The 16,985-nt window shown below is 44.2% G+C and overlaps 2 protein-coding genes across 3 annotated transcripts; both read left to right on the top strand.

The window, feature by feature from the left end:
• The first annotated feature begins 545 nt into the window (after positions 1 to 545).
• Positions 546 to 5,126, top strand: b3gat3 (beta-1,3-glucuronyltransferase 3 (glucuronosyltransferase I)). Its single transcript, XM_082526590.1, has 8 exons — positions 546 to 719; positions 1,081 to 1,188; positions 1,317 to 1,497; positions 1,591 to 1,774; positions 1,872 to 2,033; positions 2,123 to 2,209; positions 2,351 to 2,554; positions 2,807 to 5,126. The coding sequence occupies exons 2-8, from the start codon at positions 1,095 to 1,097 to the stop codon at positions 2,903 to 2,905; spliced, it is 1,011 nt and encodes a 336-aa protein (XP_082382716.1). The 5' UTR covers positions 546 to 719; positions 1,081 to 1,094; the 3' UTR covers positions 2,906 to 5,126.
• A 4,385-nt stretch (positions 5,127 to 9,511) lies between these two features.
• LOC309698022 (uncharacterized protein) lies at positions 9,512 to 14,796 on the top strand. Of its 2 annotated transcripts, none has more exons than XM_082520295.1 (3): positions 9,512 to 9,631; positions 11,486 to 12,231; positions 13,591 to 14,796. In XM_082520295.1, the coding sequence occupies exons 2-3, from the start codon at positions 11,578 to 11,580 to the stop codon at positions 13,741 to 13,743; spliced, it is 807 nt and encodes a 268-aa protein (XP_082376421.1). In that variant the 5' UTR covers positions 9,512 to 9,631; positions 11,486 to 11,577; the 3' UTR covers positions 13,744 to 14,796. The 2 variants fall into 2 exon arrangements, with proteins under 2 accessions (XP_082376421.1, XP_082376420.1); XM_082520294.1 differs by having other exon boundaries at positions 9,514 to 9,631; positions 11,483 to 12,231.
• Positions 14,797 to 16,985: the final 2,189 nt, after the last annotated feature.

Below are 16,985 nucleotides of genomic sequence, written 5' to 3' on the forward strand. Positions count from 1 at the left end.
GGTTGCCGATTTGCCTGTATAGACCATTCACTAATGCTTAACATATAGGTGTGGTGTATATTGCCAACATATAGAACGCACTGTGGAGTGATTTAAAACAATATGTTAAATTTGACCTCTGACCTCTCCTCCAAAGTCAGTAGAACTAAAGGTCAAATAATTGTTTTTTAGTTTCATCCTATCACTGTTTCTACTGACAACATACAGGTACATATGGAATTTTATATATTGGGATTCAAAATATTTAAATTATAATTTGCATTCAAATACGATGGCACATTTGACCTCTGACCTCGCTGTTCTAGCTTTCTTTCAAGTTGACCCTATAATGCAACCTTTAAAGAAAAAAAAATCCTCTAACGAAAGTACTGTCAAGAAAATGAGCTGCCTATGTGAACCTCCTTTTTAAGATTTTAAAAAATATTTGTTTTATCAAAATGAGTGATAATTAATTTGATAAGTACTTTTTTTTTCTTTCATTTTTACGCTGCACAGATTTCTGTGCCGCTTCTGGAACTGTCTGTGTGGCTGTAAATGTTTCGAGGGGGATTCCTTTTCGCGTCGCACAGAAACCGGACGCTGTTGGTACATTAGCTGCAGAAAAAATGTCATAGTTGAGCCGAATGAATGGATGCTGTGAGGTGCCTTTGCTCACATCTGTCCAAAATGACATGAAGCTCTGAGCTTCCATCGCTCAGCTCCGCCGATTGTCGCCTCCGGTAAGAAAAAGAAAAGAAAAAAATGGGAATGTTTGTGCTTGTCTGGTTAATACAGCTTAGCTTCCACTGGTTTATCATTGAGTTCAGTTTAGATTCATGTTATTCGACCTCGTCGGGAGTTAGGCCACACTGACCCGTGCACAGCTTCAACTTTTCCTCAGTTAGCTTCTCAGAAACGTCCCGCTGCATGGGGATGCTTTCCCTCTTAGCTTGTTAGCAAGCTAAATGTTGCTTGTGTCAAATTGGGTACATTTGAACTCAGTTTAGCTCCTCGGTTACAGCCTGCACAACTTCATCAGAACATAAACAACTGGATTAATAAGAAAAGCGTGAACAAGTTGCACTTTCTGTCAACTTTCAGCTAGTCAGGGCACCATGGCAACGAGGATGAAGCTAAAGCTGAAGACTGTATTTTTGCTCTACTTCATGGTCTCGCTCCTGGGCCTCATCTATGCACTGATGCAGCTCGGTAAGTGAATCCTACCTATGAGCAGAATGAATAATGGTATAAAATTTCAGCATCAGCAGGTGTAAAGGAGCCAAAAATGTGCAAACCTGAGTGGCAGAGCTTCACTTTGCTTTGATTTCTTTGTGCAGGCCAGCGCTGTGACTGTACAGAACATGACTTCCCTAAAGACCGCACCATATCTCGACTGCGTGGGGAACTACACCGTCTTCAGGAGGAGATGAGGAAGTTTGAAGTAACAAAGCAACCTCAGAAGCAGCCAGCCAAACCATCCCTGCCCACCATCTTTGTTATCACGCCGACATATGCAAGGTAGTCTTCCAAGCGACCATTGCTTGGTGTCCACCCTCCGCTGTGCATTCCTGCACTGATCTCACCCTCTCTCCGATTTCCATCTGTTTTCAGGCTGGTGCAGAAGGCCGAGCTGACTCGTATGTCCCAGACTTTTCTCCATGTCCCTCGGCTCCACTGGATCTTGGTGGAGGACTCGCCACACAAGACGCCTCTGGTGACCGACCTGCTGATGAAGAGCGGCCTGACTTACACTCACCTACACATGCCCACCGCCAAGGACCGCAAACTACAGGAGGTTCGTTCAATTTTATTTTATTTTTGTCTTATCCATGCATGTTCTTGCAAATTTTTTTGTTCCTTATTTAAAAACACTGAGTCATTCTCCTGCTCAGGGTGACCCCAGCTGGCTCAAGCCCCGTGGAGTGGAGCAGAGAAACGAAGGGCTACGGTGGCTTAGAGAGGACAGGAGGGCTCAGCCAGGAGGGGATAACCAGCAAGGAGTGGTGTACTTTGCTGATGACGATAACACATACAGCCTGCAGTTGTTTGAGGAGGTGGGATATTTAAGTGTGTGACTATGTTTATTTCTTTCACTATTAGGCTTATTGCTGATGCTTGCGAACAAATGTCCTCTTTTCCTCAGATGAGGAGCACGCAGCGGGTGTCAGTTTGGCCGGTGGGCCTGGTTGGAGGGATGAAGTATGAGAGGCCTGTGGTTGAAGGAGGAAAGGTAAGGTCACTGACATTTTGCCATGCTGCTGTTTTAAAGATGCAAAAATCCCCTGCATCTAACTGCACCTAAGAGCTAAGCTTTTCAGCTTTTTCATTTGATCTAAAATACTGAGATCATATTTACGATGGTTTGTTTAAGGTCGTTCGCTTCCATACCGGCTGGCGTCCCAGTCGGCCCTTTCCGATCGACATGGCTGGCTTCGCCGTTTCCCTTAAATTGGTCCTGGCCAATCCAGAGGCATGCTTTGACGGAGAGGCACCAATGGGCTTGCTGGAAAGCAGCTTTCTTCAGGGACTGGTTACCATGGATGAACTGGAGCCCAAAGCAGACAACTGCACTAAAGTACGCGTGTGTGCGTTAAGAGATAAGAATGAAGACTTGTCTATAATTATTTTAGAACAGATGATTCAGTGTGAAATGCTTTGTTCTGAAGTCTTCAGTCTTTTTTCTTTATGATTTATGGAAATCGCAGAAAAAGAGACCTTTAAGAAAGAAGTGTTCGTGCATTGGCATTTGCAGTAGTTGCATTACGATTCTAGTAACAGTTTATATATAAGGTCACATGTAGTAATAGTGTGTTTGTGTGCTTTGCAGGTGCTGGTGTGGCACACACGGACAGAGAAACCGAAGATGAAGAGAGAGGAGGCGCTGCAGGCTCAGGGACTGGGTTCAGACCCTGCTGTGGAGGTCTGAGGGAAACGCATGCACATCAACACACACTCACACACACATGTGCACACAGTGTGTGATTATATCCTGCTGTTAATGCTGCATAGGTAACTGCATTGTAAATACTGTAAACACTAAAGTACAGGAGAGAACCTGGTTTTGAGAGACTGTTACACCCGGTTGTACATATAGATGTGTATCGAGTGTGTGTTTTGTCATAACTGTGCTGATTGTATGTTAGTGTGTGCGTCTTTTTCGTTTTTGAGTTTGCGATCCTTGTTTAGCAGTACAGTCGGTGTCAATGTTAAACTACTACCCGATGGGGGCGCCAGTGTATTAGTTTGTGAAGCCGTGCTGCTGGAGCACTGCGGCTTAAAACTGGAGGGAGGGTGCGTCTCATAGCAGGGTCGTCTTGTATCACTTCTGTTTACTTGTAGCTCAGTTAGACGCCTGTGATGTTTCCCGTTCCCGGCAGCACTTAGATGTTTTTATCAGGGGCTGGATGTATAAATGATGTGACAGGCAGAAACCGTGTATATACCTTTTCCAAAACATGGAGTGGTATTTTAAAAAGAAGGATTTGGTTTTTCATTTCATTATTTTTAAATAGTGAGTTGAGTCAATATGATGATGAAGAAAGAAGGGGGAAATACAGACAACCAAGCTTGTCATTTTTTGTGAGTGTCTCATTCACAAACTGCCTTGTAGGGGGAAAAATTACTAAATTTTTATCATTATTGTTAGATGATCATAAATGTTTGTGGCTTCATGTTATTGTGGGTAAAACCTTTGCCTAGCATGCCAAAGATCCCCGGATTGGGACTAGGAGGTGACACAAATGCAGCGTCGGGGTAGAACAAGTCAGTGTACTCCTATTAGCAGTCCCAAGGGTTAAGTCTGCAAGGGTGACCCCATGGGAAGTAAGGGAGCAGCTCAAAGGACCCTCGTGTACATTTCAGTAGTGCGGGTGTGATAATGAAGTACGAAAGGTTACTTTGAAGGTGTTGGACTGTTTATCACCCCAGTTTTGCTCACACAGCAGATTTGGGCTGGTGATGATTTCAGAACACATTTATCTTTTTTCCAATTCTGGGTCTGAATTTTATGTTTAGTGATACTGAGCTGCTTATTTGAGCTCATGTCTAAGCGTTTTGTGCAAACTGTTATTTTTATATACAAATGATTAACAAGGGAAGCGTCTACTAGACTCTGACAGATACAGGACATTTGTGGTAGATACCGATATTTAGGGGGTTTAAAGCAAAAACCTGATACTGATATCTAGAGTATGTCAGTCACATGGATATAATGTGTACCCTGGTTTAGCAGTGCAGCCTTCAGTGTCGTTCCAGTTTTCAGGCCAAGGATCAGTTACAACTGTGCACTTAGTTCATGCATGGCTTCTGATTTTTGTGTTTGTAAGTCAATATTCAGGATGTAGACCCCTTTTTTTTTTTTCTTTTTACCCCTAAAAACAAGTCATCAGCATCAAAGCAATGTCAATAATCTTTACTCAAACTGTAATAACAATGTCTAGGATTAAGCATTGTAGAGCCAAGGCAGTGAATACTTACTACCGGTACGTCTTTTTTAAGAATAAAAATATCCATGACTGAGACGGTGTTCTCTAAACACGCCGAGCAGTGAACAAACCCCACGGACGACTTGCTGTTGCGTCTTTATTAAGCCCTCAACAACCCGTGTTGCAGACAAAGTGGTGCAACTTAGCAACACGGGCACGACAAACACCCGTGTAATGGTTCCACACCCAACGCATAAGTTCTGGGTTGTAACTGGTGTCATCACACCACAGCTAGTTTAACCCAGTGTTTTGTGAGCAGCTTTAGTGATGCTTTTTAAAAACCACGCTCAAAGTGGAAACCATTTAAGGCAGTGATTAAACAAACATCTCTGCTGAAGCGCATATAAACGAGTTATGCAATAAACAAACGTGTTACGTTTCGACACTGCTGCGATCAGAAAAACACTTGAATTTGCCTCCAGCGGGCAGGAAATCCCTGGTACTTAAAGATTGCAGAATATGGAAACTCGAGCTGTGCTTCGTCATCTTCCACACTCCCTGCAATGCAACAGACGCTGTAAAAACAGCTAGTGCCTGCTTACGTGTAATTAGTGCCTGTAAGTAACTTCTCTACTGGTGTATAACGTATTTATTACTGTTCTTTACATTGTACAGTGTGATCATGTCTGTCCCTGGCCTTGGAAATAAAAGTAATGAAAAACACACTTTGTCACTTTTGTTTGTCTCCAGTTCTTTTGAACTTAAGTGAAGCTTTTTTTTTTTTCAAACAGCAGTTATATTGAAAATCATGGAGGTAGTCTGCGGTGAGACAGGCTTTTGCGGCGTTTAACCTTTGCTGCCTGCAGCAACTTGACACACCACATTCATTGTGCACATCTGTTCTCTGAGCGTGTCACTTTCAGTAGTCAAGCTGTGATATATGACTTGGTCCCTCTCCTCTGACCTGTCACGCAGCGTGTCTGTTATTTTTATCACGTTGTCTGCACCTAGCATCGTCTATAACGCCGTCTTCCAGCCGGATGTTCTGCACATTCACCACATCCTCACCTCACCGTCCAGATACCGAGCCCCAACTTGTCTGTGCCTGACAGCGACCATTGCAACCTGCTCAGTCATGGGTGATTACTCTCTCGTGGGCGGGGATTCTCTAACCTCAGAACAGCTGAAGTTGCGTGATTGACAGCTGGTACGCCCTCTCTAAGGGGAAGCGGCCCACTTGGTGACTATATTTGGAGCGTGTGGAGGTGTACTCGCGGAGGGACTCCAAGATGAAGATGCAGTGGGAGATGAGTAAGAGGAGCTGAAGTCAGAGCTACATGCACGCCACTGTTGGACCTTGATGAGTCACAAGTGCAGCTGCACGAACACGCAGTAGACGATATTAGTGGTGATACTGAAAGAAGTTGTATTATTACCTGTAAAAGTATGAGCTTCACTGTCATGAATAACACATCATTAAACTCCTTTTAATCTGTGTGTGTTCCTGATGGTGTGTCATCACAGCTGCAGAGGAACCCTCTGCATGCGTTTACATGAAGGTGCACAAAGGGCTATTAAATGTGACACGGGCAAAAAAGCAGGCATTGACACACACACACACACACACACACACACACACGTAAACAGCTCCCACTTCCAGTCCCACCCAGACCAAGTGTTCACTGTGCAAACACTACCATATCATTGACCAGGCTAACTGATTTTAATCCGTATACACACGTTCCTACTCCAGGGTTTACCTGCATTAGAAGTTAACAGTTCAGGGTGTTACACTGACTCACGTGTGGTTTTTAAATGTCTTCTTGCGGCGAGCAAATCAAGGATGCAACCAATTACGGGAGGTTTTGTGCAAGATTTGCAGAGAGATTAATGTGTTAGTTGTGTTTGGATGAATGTATCTGTTTTGAGATGATAACACGTTTTGCAGGAACGCCTTCAATTTGAATCACGACCAAGATTCGTGCAAGAGTGGAAAAACTATAGTTGTTCTCTACATATCAGTCAGTCTAGTTTAGGCCATTCAACAGGCCTAGTTTTCCTAGGGTGAGGCACAGGGTACACCCTGGACAGGTCCCAGCCTGTCACAGGACGAACACAGGAACTGACAACCGTTCACACCTAAGGCTAATTTAGAATGACCAATTGACCCACTAACTTGTAACTGTCTTTTGACTACGAGAATAAGCCAGAGTACCCGGAGAGAAACCATGCAGACACGAGGAGAAAATGCAAACTCCACACAGAGAGGCTGCAGGTGGATTTGGACCCAAGACCTTGCTAGCCAAGATAAGCACACTGGTAAGAAATAGTTACAATCTTTCAAGGACTCCTGGGGCACCAGAAACTTCTACTGATCCACCTGAGAACCTGTTTCAGACACTGTTCAGCCAGAGGCCAGCCAGCAGACTTCTGATTTTAGTAGGCATTTCCCATCCAAATTCAGGAGGCCTCTGGCATATCTGGAAGACTGTTTTCTCGCAGAGCTAGGAATGTGGGATCGTAGGACGGAATGTGCAGTCCGATATCGACGTATGGCACCGTTTTATGTTCAGACCATCTAAAAGGTCTCTGACACTGGCTTTGGTCTTCCTATGGATCATTTGACTCGTTTTGACGCATAGATTTGAAGTGCGATTGTGTCAATGCCGAGTGTTTGCAGACGAGTCGACGTCTTTCATACAAGCTGCAGATGGCGGTCTGCTAGAAATCCGAGCACAGTGAGGTCTTTGGTGCAACACCCTCTTTGTGTTCATCGTGTAACTAAAAAACAGGGATGCTCTACTGAATCCAGTTCATGCCATATTTGTATGCTTTGAAAGCGTTTGGTGGGATTGTCTGCACTGAAACGACACCTCCCTAAGTATTGCAAGTGTCCTGCATCGACCGCGTCTTCTCTTGTTAATGCACTTTAATTTGTGAAGCTCTTTCTTTCATTAAAACTTTCATTAGAATGTGACCAATTATTTGCCTTGTGGAGAGAGAACAAGGCCAAACAAATCATTGATCTTTGGGCGTGCTTGTCCAAATTTGACCAGAGAAGAGCACGGCATACCCTCCACGACACTAAGTTAGACGTCCAGGGGGATTCAGGGCTACATCAACATCTATTGTGCCATCTGTGAAGAGAACAAAAAGCTACGTACGTTTTAAGGGAGTAAAACAATACTGCTGTTGTAGAAATACCAGTGATAAATCAGTGCATCCACCGGTGCTCAGTGGAAACAACAGCAAATGTTAAATTGGCAAACTTCACCTTCAAAAAGTCAACAAACCCTCAAGACAGCAAGTTACTGATGTGTAGCACAGATCATCTCTTTCACTGTGATTTTTGATTCATTCAAAAACAGAGAAGCTATAGAAATGTTTTTATGTTCTCATGCTATTCAGCAGAACTAAAAGATTCATATAAAACTATTAATCGAATAATAAATGATGGTGTGACTGAGTGAATTAGCTCCAGCTGTGGTGTACAATTCAATGACTAAACAATTACACAGAGTCTGAAATGTTTGTTAATACAGAACATGTGTACTTTTACTCCAGAAAAAGTTTATGTACAACTACATTACCATTACCACTTTTCTATGTATAGGATTTATGGCAGGATACCTCTTCCCTGTGTTTCCCTGTGTTCTGTAGCTCCACAGCTGGAGACCAGAGTGCTGAATCTACAACAGACATAACTAAAGTTAACCTGCTGGTTAGCTGCACAGAGCTGCACCCACAATTCACAAAAATTAGCCCACCTAGCATGCAGCAGCTATAAGTTATAAGACCCTTTAGATCTGCACAAAGTGACAGAAACAAACGTAACTGTTTTATCAGATCAGGTCAGACTAGTGATGACTAAATGAGGCCTCACGGAGTGTGCGCTACATGACCCTTACCGTGTTTACACCGTGTTGGTGTGTTGCTTAATAGCGACATCTGCTGGGTTTAAAAATCATTGCAGGCACGCTGGATAAATTCATTCATTCAGTTCAGAATGGTACATAAATGTTATATTCCTGATGTTAACAACACATTCTGTGAAGAAGTGATCTGGTGATCCTTATTTCGCCCTTATGGCCGACCATGCCACTCCACTGGCAAAGGGATACAGTCCAGCTGATCTTCTCATGGGAAGGAGGATAAGGACAACTATTCCTGTCATTCCATCACAGCTAATAATAAGCTAACAAACTTACAGACAAAAACAGAGAAAAAACTGCAACCGCAGACACAGACCACGTGACAGGCAGCCTGGATAAAAAGTGTGGAGAGAAACTGAAGTCAGTTGATTCATTCTGATATCTGGACACCGAGCGAGTGACGAATTGTCCTGTTAACGTAACCAGCTGATGATAAAGTGCTAACTGAATGAAAGAAAAATGTATATTCCAAATAATTAGATTATAAAATGATCGATTAATGCAGTATGTAAATGGTTTTTGTACTTTGGACAGGTCGCCAGACTGTCACAGGGCTAACATTTAACCCAACCTCACTAATTACATATTGTTGGACTGTGGGGGGAAGTCCTAGTATCCAGAGTAGTATCCAGAAAGTTAACAGACTGTTCAGGTAAGCCTCTCCAGGACCAACAGGATATACAGAGTCCCCACTGTATGTTGGTGTAATGCATAAGAGTGCAATAACTGAGCTCACAGGCAGAATAAAGTTGATAGAGTTTTTATAAAAGGTTCATCTATAAAGAGCTGTTTAAAACAAAGTATGAGGTAAATCAGAGATTGAATGATCATAGTTTCTAAGTCATAAGGCTTCGTGTCCATCTCCACCAATAAATCGTTTATTTGACCATGGAGACCCTGGTGCATTGAGCACTGAAGGCAAAACTCTGTTGCATCCCTGCAAAGCCTCTATAGCTGGATCCCGCGAGTTTACCCAGCAAAGGTAGGACGTGCGCTGCTGCTGCTGAGATTTTTTTCAGTAAGTTAATATTTGACCTGTTTAATACATGGCTTTATCTCTAAGTCAGTGTGTGTTCAAGGATGTAATGACAAGGTGTGTGTGTAGGTGGAGAGAGGGAGAGTGTTTTACAGCGTGTGTGTGTGTGTGTGTGTGTTCGTACCAGTGACGAAGACTCTGCAGGTCTGGGCAGGGTTGGCGTGTGACGTGTATGAGGGCAATAAGCAGCGCTCCCGGCTCCGTGTCACTCACTCAGACTCACACACCGAGAGGGGAACGAGACGAGAGCGAGAGATCTGGTAAGGCTGCAACTATTTCTTCACCTGTTGAAGGCGTTACTGTTTAATATGTGGTAGCAGGCATTTCTGTTCACTCCTGTTTAATGCTCTCACTGTTGGGCTGCTTCTCAGCCCTGTTTAATTTTTAACACTTTAATTTAGTCATCCTTTTTTTTTTATTCGCCTCCTATTACACAACACCTTTCAGTCTTTATTTTGCAATCTGCACATTATATGAAACGTTACCTGCACTTCGCAAGTCTTCGAGATTTCCAGGACGCCGTTTGTCAGAGCACAGAAGGACGTTTTTTGGTTTCCTCTTCTGTTTGCCACCCTTGTAACAATCCAAAGTCTTCATTTGTTTTAAAAAACAAAGCTGATCTGGAAAGGACACCAAATATGTCTGCAGTTTCTGGTTATTAGCAGGAAGTGTACTCCTTCAGAGGAGCATTAGTGTGGACTTTGTTATTATGTAACTTGCGGTGAAACGGTTTACAAGGTGATCACAGAGGGGAGGGGAAGCGATCTTGCACTTTTTCACTGCAGGGTCAAAACCCCTGAGTACGTCTCATTTCTACCAGCAGCGCAATCAGTGATGTCACAGCAGCTGATTTCTTGCCTCATCCTGGACTAACACACATGTTTGTTTGGCCGCTTTTCTTTTATTAATTAAAAGTGTCCCACCAGGCGGAGAGTACAAGCGAAGCTTTTGCTGCAATTGCAATTCTGCCCAAAAGGGCAGTCGAGCAAGCAGTGATCATTGAGGACCTCAAAGAGGAGCGCTCTGAGAGACGCTCGTTGATTGTGTGGCTTGCATTGTAATCACTGTGACACACAGATCAGTCCACTGATCATAAAGTAGAGGTCAGAGGTCAAATGTGACATGATATTTAAGATGTAATAAGGAAGTTTCAATATGTTGGCAACAGTTTCTAATAGGGCTGCGTTAACGTGGTTAATGATTAACGCGATTAAAATGGACGAACTGCCCAAAAGGCGTTGACAGAGACATTTCAGGGATTTTGAGTCAGTCTGCGCTCCAGATGGGTTAATTGTTAATCGCGTTAGTCGTAATGACAGCATTAACGCGTTTAAGCCGCATTAACGTGTTAACGGCGAGTAACCCCTTACACGGATTGATCTGCGTTAGCTCGTTAACGCGGATTAGCCTGTTTTAACGCGCTAACGCGGATCAGTCGTGCCAACGCCACCGGCACATAACCTCGTTGGTGGAGGTAATAATGCCGCTCTTCCTGCACAGTGAGTGGAGCAGTCATCAGCCACTCCAACACAGCCAGAATATAAGGAACTCATCTAAACAACACTGTGCTTACACGGGACCCCTGAAAAAAACATGTCGATGTTTGACGCAGATTGTATGACTGACTTTCAGAACAGGTGGAGAATGGACAGACAAGCAGGTCGCTGACACCGACAGTTAGTCTGAAGTCATTGATTTTGGCTGCACATCCGGCTGTCCGACTCCCTGTGTGTTTATCTTCAGCGCTAAGAATGCTGCGCGTTCAGTTTTTTGACATCTGTTATCATCACAACCCCGATAACATTGACTCTGACCTCCAGCCTCGGTCACGGCCACCGATATTCAAACACAGACATTCTTGTGACGCCTGCATAGCATTTCTGTTGTACAGTACTTACCATCCAGAGAGGCTGATAAAACACACACATACTCACATTGATGTGAAAAGTAATTATCTTTCGTCTATGGTCTTTTACGCTTTTTCCTTCAGCTTTTATCTCCTATCACTGTTCTTGAAATTTTGGCTGCCTGTATGGAAATGGATCGGACTGTGCGTTTGACAGAGGGCAGGGTTATGTAACAGCCTTAAACTCTAATCTCTCCTCTCTCAGCAGGAACAAACCAGGAGCAGAAAGAGTGTGTGAGAAAGTGCACCAGAGGCCAAAAGAAGTAACAGACAGAAACTCGAAGAAACTCCAACAAAAAGATGGCTATTGGCAGGAACTCCAGGATGAGCTCAGTCCGAAGCTCCATCAGGGCCCCAAAGTTTCTGGACAAATCGAGTGGCTTCTACGGTCGCCTCGACGAGCCCGAGGCCGCCACAGAGGTAGAGGAGACTGGTGTAAATGTTTGCAACATAGAGGAGGCAGTCTCGAGTGACCCATCCATCACAGCGGTGCATTGTTCTGATGAGAAGGAAGAAGGCGAGGTGTTTGGCTTCAGCGAAGGCATGATGGAAGATGACGACGAGAGCCTCCTGAGGAGGAAACCCAGCCGCCGCAGCAGCAGGTGGAGGAGAAGCTCCAGGAGGAAGCAGAAAGAGGGGAGAGCAGACGAGGACGCAGCCAGAGAGGAGAGGCCCAGCCTGGGCACGGAGGGTCCAGCTGACTTCCCCGAGGACATCAGGGTGAAGATTGAGATAGAGATGGAGAACCTGAAGAAGGTGGAGGAAGAAAATGAAAAGGCGGGCTGGGAGAAGGAACCCGTGCTCGTTCACTTCCCGGCTCGGGAGGACGCTGACGACCAAGTCCTTATCCGAGACAAGAAGAGAGGAAGAGAAGACGAAGAGGAGGAGGAGAGGAGGATGACGAAGGAGCAAGAGGAAGGGATGAAAGCGGTGAAGAGGAAAAATTACCGCAAGGTGAGAGAAAATGTGCGGTGTTGTTTTAGGCTGCAGACTTGTATCAACTTCCTCTTCAGTTTGTCACATTTACATAAACTCCATATTTAGCTTCGCTGCGTCGGGTTAAACTTTAAGCCGAAGCTGAAGGTTGTGTAACTGCACGCCCAGCATGTGTGGAACAGAGGGGTAAAGTTCTCCCTCGCCATCCTCCACGTAATGCACTCTGGGTTATTAACTGCCATGGAAACTATCTTATCACCTTTATAACATGTTGCCACTGCGCGTCCAAGGTCCAGCGGTCACTGGTGTGTGTCACGGCACATGAAGTCACCCCCAAATGAGTTTTTCCTCTACGTCATTTTTAATGACGAAAAATTAAGCAGGTTATTGTAAAGAATTTCTGCTCATGCTGACACACACACACACACACACACACACACAGGCTCCTCTATCATGTCCTTTGATCAGTGGAACGAGGTCAGGTGATGCTGACCCACCTGCTAAACCCCACACCGTGAAAAAACATTCCAGTGCTGTTAATCAGCTCCGCTCTGCAGACGATTGGTTGGTTTCTGCTCAGTGTGCGGCGCTGGTTAAATATTTAGTCATGAGTTACCACAGCACAACCTGTTTCCAGTGAGCTCATTATTTTCCAGATGGACTTTTAGACAATAATAAAGCTCATTGGTTCTTTTTATAGAAAAGGTCAATAGCGTGTCTCTTGGAATTTCCCAGGAAGCAGCCGTGCTGCGACACAACAGAAACAATCATTAATTTGTATACTGAGCACAGGAATTCCAGTGAACTCCAGGAAAAATCCTTTTATTCCATGCACAAGAAATGAGCCTAGAGCAGGATAATGTCAAACATTAACATTCAGCATATGTAAAAATTCAAAGAAAACCTTCCAGTAACACATTTATATTAAGCAAATGGCTACTTCCAGGTGTTTATTACTATTTTACCTGTTTAATGAAGCGCTTGGCCAATTTAAATTCAGCGTCTAACTACAAACTCAATTCAAGACTGAAGAGCTCAGTCACAAAACAGCTTCATGGAGCTGCTTTGATTACTGACTCATTATCGACACAAGAGCACTGAGGTCTCCTGTGGTCGGATCCTTTGGGTCCTAGCAGTTGGTGTTTGCTCCATTGTTTCACACATGCTCAATCGGACTGTGATGTAGAGTTTCGAGGGCGCTCGAGCAGCTGTGTCACACTGAGCTGTTTTGTCTGTGATGCAATGTCCTGCTAGGGGAGACTGCTGCCATGGGGGAGTGCCTTTATCATTGTAACATTGTAACTACATCTGAGGTTCTTCTTGTCACCTGTCAGTGGCTGTAATGTAGCTAACCCTTACTCCTCCTGTTCCCACCAGGCCTTGGACCGAGCACTGCGCCGCGGCTGGGAGGCCTTCGTCGCCAACCTCTACAGCGTCACGCTCTCACCGGTGAACTCCTCGCCATCGTCGTCTTCACCGTCGTCGAAGAAGAAGCACCAGCACAATTCAGTGTTAGCAGAATTTCAATAGAAATGGAGATAGAGATGGACAATGAAGCTTGAGGCTTCTTAACTTTTTATAATATCAGGGTCATGCAGCGTTTTACCGCGACTGCTGCAAAGTATCGGACAATCCTGCCTGTATAACATTTACCACATGACGTGTCTGAGTCATCACCTCAGGAATATTAATCAATTATGTAACTTACTGAGTCTTGATTACTCAGCTGAACCTTTATCGCCTTATTAGGATGCACCTTAGTCAGGACACAAACTGCAGGGATCCACTTTAGCTCGATGGGCTGCTGGTTTTACAGTGAAGTCTATGAGACTGGCCTGAACAGAAATCCCTGGTCTTTATGTGACTGAGTTCAGCAGCTGCTCGTCCCCTTCTGATCTCCAGTTTTAGTCAAGTAAGAGCATTTTAGCTCTTAATATCCAGTTCGTTACTAAGAGCTCGTTAAATGATCTCTGCTTCCTTTGGTTTAGCGCTGTGAAACTCCTCGAGTGTTGATGTGTAACCAAAGGGGGTGGAAAGTTTAAAACGTAGCAGCTGACTGATGGACTTTAGCTGTGGAGTAATACATACTTCTTTAGGATTAACCGTGGTGCTCGTTGCCTAATCAGACAAGCTATTTATGAGTAAATAGTATGCAGTAAATCAGTAATTAAACTTTATTAGGGATTCACATTATTATGGACACATTCTATTATTTATGTAGGCTTTATTGCAAGTGAAAAAGACGGACAGGGTCCAACCTTGTGCAAAGGAATATGTAAGAGTTTCTATTAGAGCTTTTTAGCTTTTTCCTCATGAGGTCCCTGCGTGTGTTCTAGTGAAGGTTATTAAACCTGAAGGGACAGAGCAGGGAGGTGTAAGCTTAGATGTCCGTCCAGAAAAAGATAATGCTTATTTTTGGTCAAAAAAGTCATATTAAATAGAGCATATTTTCTCTATTTGAATGCAAAGTTGTGTCTTTTTTATGTGTTTGATTTGTAAAACTGACGACTGTATTTAAGAACTATTAATAATGGACGTTTGTAGATGTGACAAAAATGCAATAAATGGTCTTTAATTTTCAAACATTCATTCATCTATTTTTTTATTGCCCTTATCCACTTCACAGATACTGAACCAAATTTTTCAGTGGTGCGACTAAAAATAAATATTTGGTCGCACAGGTGCGACCAACTGTTCCGGTAACAAAAAAAAAATCTCTGCAACTCTCCGTGTGGTCAACAGCAGACACACATTATGCCCCTATCGTGGACTAAACCAATCAGAGATAGTCAGGGGCGGGACCTCTCTGATTGGCCGTGGTCCAGTTGAAAGTGCAGGTGGAAGAGAGAGGTGAGTAGCTTGAATAAAGCGATATCAATTCATTAACAAAGACCTAAACACAGAGCGGACCCGACACATCAGAATCAGCTTCGTCTTTCTCGGCTTTCTCACCCGACGGCCCGAACACGGACACGCTGTCGGAGCTTAGCGATTCTTCGGGTCCGCGCTGTGTTTACGTCTTTTTGCGCTGATTCTGAGCTGCAGGTTTTGTCTCTCTCCAACCAGCAGCAAAAGAAGCAGCAAACTGCGCTTCACATTTGATCAATGTCGTCATGAATTCCCTCTGACTTTTGCTGTTTTGCTTCCACCACGATATATATATATATATATATATATATATATATATATATATATATATAAAACACCCAGCACGCCCCTGCGGGCGGTTTATCCTTCAAGCTCGGGTCCTCTACCAGAGGCCTGGGAGCTTGAGGGTCCTGCGCAGTATCTTAGCTGTTCCCAGGACTGCGCTCTTCTGGACAGAGATCTCCGATGTTGTTCCCGGGATCTGCTGGAGCCACTCGCCTAGCTTGGGAGTCACCACAGCTAGTGCTCCGATTACCACGGGGACCAACGTTACCTTCACCCTCCACATCCTCTCGAGCTCTTCTCTGAGCCCTTGGTATTTCTCCAGCTTCTCGTGTTCCTTCTTCCTGATATTGCTGTCATTCGGAACCGCTACATCGATCACTACGGCCGTCTTCTTCTGTTTGTCTACCACCACTATGTCCGGTTGGTTAGCCACCACCATTTTGTCCGTCTGTATCTGGAAGTCCCACAGGATCTTAGCTCGGTCATTCTCCACCACCCTTGGGGGCATCTCCCATTTTGACCTCGGGACTTCCAGGTTATACTCGGCACAGATGTTCCTGTACACTATGCCGGCCACTTGGTTATGGCGTTCCATGTATGCCTTGCCTGCTAGCATCTTGCACCCTGCTGTTATGTGCTGGATTGTCTCTGGGGCATCTTTACACAGCCTGCACCTGGGGTCTTGCCTGGTGTGATAGACCCCAGCCTCTATGGATCTTGTGCTCAGAGCTTGTTCTTGTGCTGCCATGATTAGTGCCTCTGTGCTGTCTTTCAGTCCAGCTTTGTCCAGCCACTGGTAGGATTTCTGGATATCAGCCACCTCCTCTATCTGCCGGTGGTACATACCGTGCAGGGGCCTGTCCTTCCATGATGGTTCCTCGTCTCCCTCCTCTTTCTTGGGTTTCTGCTGCCTGAGGTATTCACTGAGCACTCGGTCAGTTGGGGCCATCTTCCCAATGTATTCTTGGATGTTCGTTGTCTCATCCTGGACTGTGGTGCTGACACTCACCAGTCCCCGGCCCCCTTCCTTCCTTCCGTATATATATATATATATATATATATATATATATATATATATATATATTAGGGGTGCAACGATATTCGTATCGATATTGAACCGTTCGATACAGTGCTTTCGGTTCGGTACGCATATGTATCGAACAATACAATTTTTTTCAATTTATTTTTTATTTTTTATTTTTTATTTTTTGTGTCCCGTTTGGATCTATAGCCATCAGAATTGTTGTCTTGAGGCCAAGAAAGATGCCAAGAGGATTTATTTTAAGTGGATCATCATATTGGCCCATTTGATTGACCTTTATTATAATTATGAATTTATTTTATTTTCAGTTGCAAACGGGACAGACATGACTGTGGGATAGGACAGGGGGAAAGAATGAAAGAAAGAGGGGGAGAGAAAGGAAGAAAACCAAAGGGGAGAAAAAAAAAAGAACAATACAAAATTTGTAATTTATTTTATCAACTTTCCTTCTGATGATGCTGTCTGTGTTGAGCGCTCAGTGAATCTGCATTTGACTACTCCGCCTAGGCTCGAGAGTGCAGCCTAGGCGGAGTAGTCGAACGCAGATTCACTGAGCACTCAACACAGACAGCATTGT

Source organism: Aulonocara stuartgranti (assembly GCF_965226115.1).
Source record: "Aulonocara stuartgranti genome assembly, chromosome: 3".
Lineage (NCBI taxonomy): Eukaryota > Metazoa > Chordata > Actinopteri > Cichliformes > Cichlidae > Aulonocara > Aulonocara stuartgranti.

Coding starts and splice junctions, on each gene's coding strand:
- b3gat3 (XM_082526590.1), top strand. CDS start 1,095: ATGGCAACGAGGATGAAGCTAAAGCTGAAGACTGTATTTTTGCTCTAC. Junction 1,189..1,316: donor CTATGCACTGATGCAGCTCG/GTAAGTGAATCC, acceptor TTCTTTGTGCAG/GCCAGCGCTGTGACTGTACA. Junction 2,034..2,122: donor GCCTGCAGTTGTTTGAGGAG/GTGGGATATTTA, acceptor TCTTTTCCTCAG/ATGAGGAGCACGCAGCGGGT.
- LOC309698022 (XM_082520295.1), top strand. CDS start 11,578: ATGGCTATTGGCAGGAACTCCAGGATGAGCTCAGTCCGAAGCTCCATC. Junction 12,232..13,590: donor AGAGGAAAAATTACCGCAAG/GTGAGAGAAAAT, acceptor TGTTCCCACCAG/GCCTTGGACCGAGCACTGCG.